This window comes from Triticum aestivum, chromosome 7D (assembly GCF_018294505.1).
Source record: "Triticum aestivum cultivar Chinese Spring chromosome 7D, IWGSC CS RefSeq v2.1, whole genome shotgun sequence".
Lineage (NCBI taxonomy): Eukaryota > Viridiplantae > Streptophyta > Magnoliopsida > Poales > Poaceae > Triticum > Triticum aestivum.
In genome coordinates this window covers 103,347,095-103,358,707 of record NC_057814.1, presented here as the reverse complement: position 1 = coordinate 103,358,707, position 11,613 = coordinate 103,347,095, and the positions used below count along the sequence as shown (strand labels likewise).

At 45.0% G+C, this 11,613-nt stretch overlaps 1 protein-coding gene across 1 annotated transcript; it reads left to right on the top strand.

Moving 5' to 3' along the window:
* Positions 1 to 2,666: 2,666 nt before the first annotated feature.
* Positions 2,667 to 6,672, top strand: LOC123165843 (probable folate-biopterin transporter 2). Its single transcript, XM_044583580.1, has 5 exons — positions 2,667 to 3,633; positions 4,248 to 4,507; positions 4,840 to 4,935; positions 5,027 to 5,197; positions 5,760 to 6,672. The coding sequence occupies exons 1-5, from the start codon at positions 3,228 to 3,230 to the stop codon at positions 6,447 to 6,449; spliced, it is 1,623 nt and encodes a 540-aa protein (XP_044439515.1). The 5' UTR covers positions 2,667 to 3,227; the 3' UTR covers positions 6,450 to 6,672.
* The last annotated feature ends 4,941 nt before the right edge of the window (positions 6,673 to 11,613 follow it).

Genomic DNA, 11,613 nt, shown 5'->3' with positions numbered 1-11,613 from the left:
TAGATGATTTTACGTCAGATTCTCTCAACCAATTGAAAGTTATCGCTTTTAAGTTCAATCAGATCCTTCAACCAATCGAAAGTTTCCTCTTTCAAGTTCAGTCAAATCCTTCGAGCTGAGCATTCAGTCCTTTGAACTGTACGAAAAAAGTATGTAACAATCATACTTTTGGTCTAGCCTATATATTCAGCCACCTATCCCACCAACTCACCTGAGGATTCATTTAATATCCACTTATGTGTAAGAGCTGTTTCAAGTCTTGTATTGAGTTGAAACTTGAAAGTGCAATCAACTTCAATTTATGCCATACATTCGAATCAATCTTCTCCTCTTTGCTTTCAAGCCTATCATCCAAACACCAACCACTCTAATCCAAAGATTCATCTCATGAGAGTTCTAGTGTGGAGAAGATTATCTTTTGAAGAACAAGCAAAAAATTCATCACCACGCTACTTACACAGTTATTTTTTTAGGATTCCCACGGTTAGGTTGCTTGGGAGCCTTTGAGATGTGAAGGAATTAAGAAGTTTGTGAGAGCTTGGAGGTCACCAACTTCATGACAATCTACCCCGAGTGAGGCTAGACTTTTGTGGCCGTAAGCCATAGTTCAATAGGTTGGTTGCTCCTGCGTGAAACCTTCATGTGTCTTGTCCTCCGTGGACCTTGTAATCAGGACCCTGCGATCCTAGAATCTCTGTGATTTAAAGCGTCCATCAAGGTGGTGCAGGATAACACCAATTATCAAACCACATGAAACATCGTCGAGCCTCCCGTCTTGTGCAATGTCATAGCCTTACTCCTTAAATGTGCAAGTTTTTTCCCGCTCCTTACTTTCATATACTTGCATCTGAAGGTGTTACGATAAATCATGAGCTAAGCTTACAATTTTCCAATAAATAAAATTTGGAAAACCTCTATAGGGCGTGGTAAGAAAAGTTTTAGTAGTGTATTCACCCTCCCTCTAGACTCCAACCGATCCTACATTTAGGCAGCAAAATGATTGGGCGTGGCGGAGAAAAAACTCTACCAGACAGGAAACACCCCACTTGGGTAAATACAACAGTCATGGGAGCACCACTGTAAGATCTGAAGTAGTGGAGCCATCGCCCGATTTTGAAATTCGAGAATTGAGATGATGGATATTAGGGAGAAGGGGCGCTCAAAGGACAAGGTTGGGGAGGGGCGACAACCAAAGGATGGGTATTTGGGAGGTGTAGTGGTTAGATAAAAATCAATTGATGGATTGACTAATTGGTTACTGTTACAGTACAACAATTCCGAACACAAGTGATGCTGTGGCTTGTTGATTTGATTGAGCTATGCATAGAAACGACTATGAAGACCGAGTCTCTACAATTAGGTTTGATGAGTCATGAATGGATGATGGAGATAGGGATGGAGTAAGGGAGTGAACATACCACCATAACCACCAACTTTAGTTTGTAACTCACCGGAAAATATGCTGCATCTTTTCTGTGTGGGGACGACGCATGCCCGAGGAACCTTCACCGCATTCCCGGAGGAGAGCCTAATCTCTGTTGTTTGCAAACTCGTTCATTGCGTAAGACATGTCACACGTAGCACTCTCCTTTTCCCTTCTCCTACCCGTGTTGAGGGTCGAATGTGACGCCCCTACTTGGTCCCTCTTTTCTTTGGTGGTCTTTCTGCTCAAAGTGGGGATGGAAGAGGAGATCATATCTCAGTTGTAGATAGGATAGGTTAGATCTAGGCCTAAGTTGGGATTTTCCTTAAGGGCAGTTAGTGTTAATGCCATTTTGGAACTTCTCACCAACGCCCGCCATCCTCATCTAATAGCCGCGCTTCCCTGCCTATAGTTGCCTTATAGTTGCCTTCCACGTGCGGAAAGTTGCCAACGGTGGAGAACTAGGCAAGACCTTCCTTAATAAGCTGCTGGTGGAGTACCATAGTCTATTGAGAACATGTGCAGTTACACACAAGAATAAGTGCAACCAACACAACCCGGGTCTTGGGGGGCGCTGAATGAAAAACCGATGGATGTGGTTTGGCTTGAAATGGGTTCCTCGCACATTTGCAAAAACATACGAGGATAGGTTTGTTTTCCATGTTTGTTAGAGAGACACACGGCTTTCAAATACAGGTTTCTGGCGCATCCACAATACGTCCTTACATTTCTTACAAATAAAACCATTGTATCGAAACCATGGTGGAAAACCGAAGTGTGGTTGAGTTTGATTAAAAGCCTGTTCAGAGTCCCTCCGCTCCACGACTCCACTCCGAGAGCAGCGGGAGCCAGAGTTAAAAACTATGGAGCAAGCAAATAGGTACTCCGCAGATCCTTGTATTTTGCGGAGCCGGTGGATTGCCGAACAGGTACTAAATGCAAGGTTTGTTTTGCAACGCGCGTTCACATCTCCGTCTATGTTTTAATCTTGTCCACCAATTCCTCATCCAACATTCCAAAATCGTAAGGTGCATTAGGTGCCCGGAATCTCCCGTTTCACCGGAAAATGTTCTCCACAGTCCATCGCGCGCAGAACCGATCGAGGAACACGCAGTCACAATTAACGTCTTAGCGTGCACACCCACTGCCAACTGGCCCCATGCTGGTTGGCCCACCTGATAGCGAGAGGGGCTTAAGCAGTACGTACTTGTCAGCAAACATAATCAAATAATTAAAGACAAGAAAGAGGTCAAACGGCTATCCTCACGCCCCCCTCGCAAATCCCAAAGGATTCCTCCATTTTCTAGGACTTCCGCTTCCGCCCACGATCCATTTCTTTTCTCACCTCTTCTTGTTTTACTCACCAGTCTCTGATGTTCGCAGGCCACTACCCACAAGCATTCGCATCTGGCTGCTCAATTCGGTGTTCTTCGTGAAAGCAATTGCTCACCACTCTGCTGCAATCCAATTTCTTGTCCTTTCCTGCGCACCAATTTCCCCATTTTTGCGCGGAAAGGTTCAGGCGGCCTTCGATCGATTTGATGTTCTTGCCCAAGCGCTGAATTTCTTGGGGTTTCTGAGGCTTTAGAAGCTTGTTAGATCGACGGAGATGCACCTAGCTCTCAGCTCCGATCACTCAGCTGTCTCGCCGGCGCTCAGGATTCAAGAAACCCCGCCGAATCTGCCGTTCTTGGGCGTCCAGGCTCCAGATCCAGCCCGGAGCGCCTCGTCGAGAGGCAGTGTAGGATCCAAGCTCTAGCGCGCGATCTCCGAGATCTCGCGCGGGAGCAGCCAAGCCAAGAAGATGTCGCCTCAGCCGGCCCACGACCTCCCCGAGGACAGGGGGGAGGCCAATGTGCTCATCGAGGAGGCCCGGGGGTCGCCGCCGGCCAAGGAGGCGGAGGCGGGCGGCGCCGTGGGCTGGGTGCTGTCACCGGTGGCGTGGTTCCGGATGCTGATCAGGGAGCTGCACTGGAGCTTCGTGCTCGGCGTGGTGGCCACCTACGGCATCAGCCAGGGGCTCGGGGGCGGCATCTCGCGCGTCGCCTCCGACTACTACTGGAAGGACGTGCAGAAGGTGCAGCCGTCGGCGGCGCAGGTGTACCACGGCGTCACCTCCATCCCGTGGCTGGTCAAGCCGGTCTGGGGCCTGCTCACCGACGTGCTCCCCGTCGCCGGCTACCGGCGCCGGCCCTACTTCGTCCTTGCAGGTGAGCAACCATACTGTTTTGGGCTTTTGGTTACGCTTGTGTACTGATGAGCTGTAAACTGAAAGTCTGACTGAATTGTAGACTTGTGATAGTGTTTGACCATTTGGTGCTGGGGAAGTACAGTGATTAGTGACTAGCGACGAACCATATCGACGTCGTCGATTATGCCTGTGGTTCAGATAGGATAGGCATTTCTTCGCTGCTATGCACTATGCATCCAAATGATCATGTAGTGCACCAAATCGGCAACAACTATCTGAATTGTAGACTTGTGGTAGTGTTTCAGCATTTGGTGCTGCCGAAGCATAGTGATTAGTGACCAGTGATGAACCAAATTGACGGCGTCGATTATGCCTGTGGCTCAGATAGGTCTGTCTTGCTGCTATGCACTATGGTACTATGTATCCGAATGATGATGAGCCACATCAGAAAACAAACTTGTTTTGCCATTGGGATATCCATATTTCACTTCTGAATAACTGAATTGCATATAGGGAAATGCTAACTATTATTTTTACTGCCGTTCTCTTGATTAAATGTAACTATTATTGGTACCAGGCTATGGATTTTGTTTATTAATTTTGCCCCCTCCCTGTTTTCTGAGGAATACACAGGCATAATGGGAGTGATTGCCATGCTTATAGTCTCTCTCCACAGCAAGCTTCATGTGATGTTCGCATTGTTGGCATTGATGTCTGGGAGTGCAAGTGTAGCAATAGCTGATGTAACTATAGATGCCTGTGTGGCCGAAAACAGTCTAATACACCCTCATCTCGCGGCTGACATGATGAGCTTAAATGGCTTCTGTTCATCTGTTGGAGGTCTTATTGGATTCTCAATAAGTGGTTTTCTTGTTCATGCAATTGGATCACAGGTGAGGATCACCAGCTCATAATACTCAATATTTTAGTGCTCTGTACTTCCCAATCATTGATCATCTCTAATCAAATGAGCTAGATAACTTCCTCATAAATCCAATCCAGAGTATTTTATCCACATATACACTCTGGTTATGCATAGAGTGCATCTTTCGGATGCAGAGGCCGGGGGTGATCCCCCTTTTCCAAAAAAAAAAGCATAGAGAATAAGTACACCAAGCTTGTGCTCCTCTATTTTGCCGTGTAGGAAGTAAATTATCATTTATTACTACTTTGGATGGTACTGGTTTCTGGAATCTGATAGTAGATAAATCTTGTCTTTCTCAAGGGAACCCTTGGCATTTTAACCATACCTTCTGCCTTGGTAATTTTAGCTGGAATACTGCTAAAGGATGTCCATATCCCTAACTTCCCATACGGGCAGGTTAGTAGAATGTTTTCCTCGTGTTGTTTGAGATCAGATATAAGTACTTTGTATGCATGCACTAAATTTTCTGTCTGAAACCACAAACTAGGCTCATAAGAAGTTTGTAGAAGCCAGTGGAAAAATGTTAAGGACCTTAAAATGCCCTGAAGTATGGCGGCCATGTTTTTACATGTACATGTCGCTTGCTCTCAGTGTGGATATTCAAGAAGGAATGTTCTACTGGTACACAGATCCAAGTGCAGGGCCATCTTTCTCTGAGGTACACCTTACATCTTTATGCATTTTTGTGCTATAATATACTCCCTCTGTACCATAATATATGTCGCTGGGGTAGCTGAAGTTCAGCTACTCCAGCGACATATATTACAGAACAGAGGGAGTAGTTCGTAATTTCTTTGGACCTTTGGCTTCTTTTTTCATGACACTACAGTTCTTTTATACTTTCTTCCCGGGGAAAATTCATCTGTACTTGACATATCTGAAATGACTCCATGTGTTCCTTTTCACTTCATGTTATAGACTTTTCATAGTTTCCAAGATGTTATTTTGACTGCAATATCTTTTCGAGATGTTCCATATCTTCAAATTAACATATTTTTGTAAAATTATGATATCAATAAATTACTTTAAAGAAAAACCCAATACATATATTTATATGCAATATAGATAGTTTTGGATATATTCCCGAACAAATGTTGGAAAGTTTGCTTCTTATTATAAAGCATCAAATAAAAAAGGAGCGGTGTGGGCACATTGATGCAAATATAGCATTTACTTATCTTTGATGCATGACCGAAATAAATTTTTTTCTACTTTACCAGGGATTCATTGGGTTTATCTTCGCAATTGGTTCGGTGGGATCTCTTGTTGGAGTTATACTTTATCAAAATATTCTTAGGGACCACTCTTTTCGCAGCGTTCTTTGTTCAAGTCAGTTGCTACTAAGCCTGTCAGGAATGCTTGATCTGATCTTGGTGCTTCGTCTAAATCTAAAACTTGGGATACCTGATTACTACTTCGCTGTGATCGACGAGGGGGTCGCCAAGATGATCAACCGCATTAAGTGGATGCCTCTTTTGGTGCTCAGCTCAAAGCTTTGCCCAGCTGGCATCGAGGGCACATTCTTCGCACTGCTCATGTCCATTGACAATATTGGCGTGCTGTCAGCATCTTGGATCGGTGGGCTACTCCTTCATTTGTTAAGGATCACAAGAACAGAGTTCAAAAACCTCTGGGCCGCGATCCTGATCCGAAATGTGATGAGGCTACTACCGTTGGCACTGCTATTCTTGGTGCCGAGAAGTGACCCGAATTCTAACATCCTTCCTGCTGATCTGCTGAATGAGTATGACGGTGCTGAGGCTCGACGAATAGAGAACGTCGAGCTAACCTCTCTTACCGTTGACAAGAATCCGAGCACCGATGCCTCGCTCCAGGAATGCAAAACCCAGGAGCATCTTGATGTAGGGCAAGATGACGACGAGGCTTCATTACTCGCCAACAGGGGCTGATGGACCATACACATGCTTTTTTTTCTCATTACACAGACATATAGTTGAAAAATATCACAAATATCACATTGTGTTGTTTTTAGTTGTCCATGCTGTTGTATTCATTCATTTTTACATTAGGTTAGCAAATCATCAAATGCCAGATAGTACTTCGAAATTTGATACTCCCTCCGATCCATATTACTTGTCGCCGCTTTAGTAAAACTTCAGTTTCTTCTTTTTAGCTCTCACTGTGTTATCTGATCTTGACTCAAAGTTGTATGATTTACCTTCATTGCAAGTCTTGTATGCGACGTGTCTATTTTCCTTCTGCCCAGGCTTAACCTGGCTAGTTCACACTTCATAATCTACTCCCTCCGTCCCAAAATTCCTGTCTTAAATTTGTCTAGATACGCCGTATCTAGACAAATTTAAGATAGGAGTTTTGGGACGGAGTGAGTACATGATTTGAGCTCTCAAAGCCTGAATTGATGCCACGAGGGCCATGTGCAGCGGACCAGATTCTCTGCAACTCATTTTCATCAGCAGATGAAGGAGAACGATATGGTAATAGCGATGTTGCTGTTAGGTGCACGCTAGCAGTGATGATTTCATTCTTGACAGCAACATTTTAAATGATTGATTCCCAATTATTAGAGTGACCCCTTTGGCGAGACACAAGACGAATTAGGATGCCATGCCTCACAAATCTCACGAGGTGGAAAAATTAGCATGAAAATCCCATTGAAAATAAATATGATAATTTTCTAGAGGAAAAATGTTGCTCGAAGGGAGATCGTGGAAGCAGAAATAGAGAGACCGTCTACCCTTCTTGAAGAATTCTCAAAGGGAGCTTGCGACGGCGTGCTCTTATGGATATGGGTGACCATTTTCCATGAAATTTGGGTGACCATATTTCATGAATTCACAATGTTTTTATCCCGAGAAAAAGGCGTTTCAGGAACGATAATAGGGTTTCCCTCACCGATGCAAGAACGATGAAATCTATGTCCCACCATAATAGGTTGGTTTTCAATGACCAATACTCTTAGGAGGTGGTTCAAGTTTGGGCATGATCTTTTTTCTTTACCGAGAAAAGGCATTTTATTCATTCTTTAGGTGGACAATATCATATTGCACTAAGGCAGACCATAAAGTCAAGGACTACATCAAGAGTAAGAGCACTAGAGACTACAAAAAGACGTTCTTTTAGCGCACCGATGAGCAACTTCATTGGCATCTCTTCATGCAAACTGAACTTCAAAACCCTGAAAGCTTGAGAGATAGGAGTGAATCTCTTTGAGTATATGACGTGCCACTAACCGAAAATCATCACCCTGTCAGTCATCACAAAGAGATTGACATACAGTTTTGGTACGATGTTCCCCCACCTCCATTGCAAGCAGCACTGCATCCCTACGTGCTAGTAGCTCAATCGTATAGGGGTTGACTATCATTGGATATTTAGAACACCTGGCCGCGATGAAGTTTCCCATGTGATCACGGGCCATGAATCCAGCCACAAAACATCCCATGGGCACATATACAGGCCATGCTTGTTGATCTTCGTCCATTCCATCTTTGGTGCCCTACACTTTGTCACGACCCCTTCCTCTACGTCGGCAGCACCAGACACTACTACATCAACGACCAAGGCCCATCCCAGACCGACTTAGGCTCACAAGGGAAGTGGGTGTTACCCGGCCCACGGCTGGATCACACGCTGACAGAGAGAGTTACGTAGCAGCCAGCGTGTGGGAGGGAGGGTAGGCTGGAAATAGACAAAAGTGGTGGTTGGCTCTCCTATCCCCGACCCCCTTTCTTCCTCCAAGAACCCTAGCTTGTATCTCCAATTTGGCTTGTAATCGATGAACCACCATTGAATCTTGTATCGAGATCGTAACATTTGGTATCAGTAGCCTTTCGCACCTACCATCAAAGGTTGGCAGGCTAATTCCCCGCCATTATACAGACCCTCCATGGCAAAGCTGCAACCATGGAAGAAATCAAAAAGGCTATGGTTGATCTGACGGCAGCCATCAACACCATGTCAGCTAAGATAAGTGAGATCCACCCCGTCGTCCTCAAACTCCAAGGGTGGCGACTGGAGATCGAGCACTTGGAGGAGGATTTGCGCGCCGAGGTAGGCGAGTTACGACGTCAAGCGCAGTTGGGATGCCCGGGGAGATGCACCCCATTATGTTCCACCACCTCAACAATACTATGGCTATGGTGGTGATTATGCGTCTAGGATAGAGTTTCAGCAGCTGCAATAGCGGCTCGGAGGGATCCGCACGGACCTCTGGGAGACTAATGCTAACATACACCTGCTCAATGGGAACATGTTGTCCCTGTTTGGTTTCTGGCAGCCTCGCACAACCCCACCATCCTCCAGTGGTCCATCATAGATGAAGTGGCCTCATACTGCACCTAGTGACTGCAATGGCGAGGACATGGACCAGAGAGAGTTAGTCCAAGAGTCTAAACTTGGGGGAGCTCATCCCCTAGTTATTCATGCATGCATGCATATTTCATTCTCTTCTTTCTATTTGTTTTCTTTTACTTGTCATCATGATTATTTTTAGTTTTTCATAATAGATTTCTAGAGAGAACTTTCTTCTTGTTTGTTGGAATTCTCTTTGTTCTTATGTCCTTTGTTCGAGCCCATAGATTTTTTCACCACTAGTAACTTGGACATGAACATAACGAAGGGAGAAGTGACTTGAGGAAAGGGCAAACCAGTGCGAGAAGGTAAAATATATTCATGCTCACTTTTCTCGCAAGCTTAATTAAGTTAATGCCTTTATTTGGCTGGTTGCACTAAAGCTTCGTTCCCTACGGTAGTTGAATATCATTTAGTCATAACTCTCAACTTCGAATCCTGCTAGTGAAACTTTGAAGTAAATCATGATTTTGCTCCTAAAGAAAAGAAAGAAAATTCAAAAAGAAACTTAGGGGCTCAGATTTTTGAAGAGAACTAGCACTTAAGTACTTCAACTCCATAGGACTGAATTTGATTGTCTCGATGATACCTACTGATAGAGTTGTTTAAAGGAATGGATATTTGAGGTGATCGAGGTTATGACAAAACTTGTCTGCGATACTAAAGTCATGGAGCTTCAGCTTCTCACTGGTTTCATGTATTGTTGTTGTATGTTGTGATAATGCGCATAAATGCGGCTTTGTCACCAATTTGGAGCTTGAGCTGAAATTGACCGGCTTTCTCCTAAGAGGTGTGTATGTGGTAAATGCGAACATTGATCGCTGAGCTTAAAAGAGATAACCTTAATGATCCATATGTTGAGGAACACAGTATTTCAAAAAATTTACCTACGATCACGCAAGATCTATCTAGGAGGTGCATAGCAACGAGTGGGGAGAGTGCGCCCACGTACCCTCGTAGACCGAAAGCAGAAGCGTTTAGTAACGCGGTTGATGTAGTCGAATGTCTTCGATCCAACCGATCCAAGCACCGAACGTACGGCACCTCCGCGTTCAGCACACGTTCAGCTCGATGACGTCCCTCGACTCTTGATCCAGTTGAGGACGAGGGAGAGTTCCGTCAGCACGACGACGTGGCGACGGTGATGATGAAGTTACCGGCGCAGGGCTTCGCCTAAGCACTACGATGATATGACCGAGGTGTGTAACTGTGGAGGGGGCACCGCACATGGCTAAGAGAAGACTTGGTCTGTTCTAGCGGTGCCCCCCCCCCACATATATATATAGGTGGGAGGGGGAGGGAGCAGCAGGAGGCGCGCCCCAAGTAGGAGGAATCCTACTTGGGGCCTAATCCTATTCGGCCTCCCCCTTTCCATGTTTTCCGGAGGGAGAAGGAAAGAGGAGGGGGAGAGAAGGAAAGGGGAGGCCGAATTGCCCCCCTTCCTTTCTCTCCTCTCCCTTACCTTTCTCCCACCCTATTAGGCCACGTATGGGGCGCACCAGCCCACTAGGGGCTGGTCTGTCCCGCCCTAGGTCCAATAAGGCCCATATCTTGACTGGGGTGCCCGGAACCTCTTTCCGGTGACCTGATACGTACCCGGTACCCCCGAAACACTTCCGGTGTCCAAATACTATCGTCCTATATATGAATCTTTACCTCTCAACCATTTAGAGACTCCTCGTCATGTTCGTGATCTCATCCGGGACTCCGAACAACATTCGGTCATCAAATAACATAACTCATACAATATAAAATCGTCATCGAACGTTAAGCGTGCGGACCCTACGGGTTCGAGAACTATGTAGACACGACCGAGACACCTCTCCGGTCAATAACCAATAGTGGAACATGGATGCTCATATTGGCTCCCACATATTCTATGAAGATCTTTATCGGTCAAACCGCATAACAACATATGTTGTTCCCTTTGTCATCAGTATTTTACTTGCCCGAGATTCGATCGTCGGTATCATCATACCTAGTTCAATCTCGTTACTGGCAAGTCTCTTTACTCGTTCGGTAATGCATCATCCCGCAACTAACTCATTAGTCACATTTCTTGCAAGGCTTATAGTGATGTGCATTACCGAGAGGGCCCAGAGATACCTCTCCGATACACGGAATGACAAATCCTAATCTCGATCTATGCCAACCCAACAAACACCTTCGGAGACACCTGTAGAGCATCTTTATAATCACCCAGTTACGTTGTGACGTTTGATAGCACACAAGGTGTTCCTCCGGTATTCGGGAGTTGCATAATCTCATAGTCAGAGGAACATGTATAAGTCATGAAGAAAGCAATAGCAATAAAACTAAACGATCATAATGCTAAGCTAACGGATGGGTCTTGTCCATCACATTATTCTCTAATGATGTGATCCCATTCGTCAAATGACAACACATGTCTATGGTCAGGAAACATAACCATCTTTGATTAACGAGCTAGTCAAGTAGAGGCATACTAGGGACACTGTTTTGTCTATGTATTCACACATGTACTAAGTTTCCGGTTAATACAATTCTAGCATGAATAATAAACATTTATCATGATATAAGGAAACATAAATAACAACTTTATTATTGCCTCTAGGGCATTTTTCCTTCAGTCTCCCACTTGCACTAGAGTCAATAATCTAGTTCACATCGTCATGTGATTAAACACCAATAGTTCACATCTTTATGTGATTAGTTCACATCGCTATGTGACTAACACCCAAAGGGCACTAAGGTGTGATTATG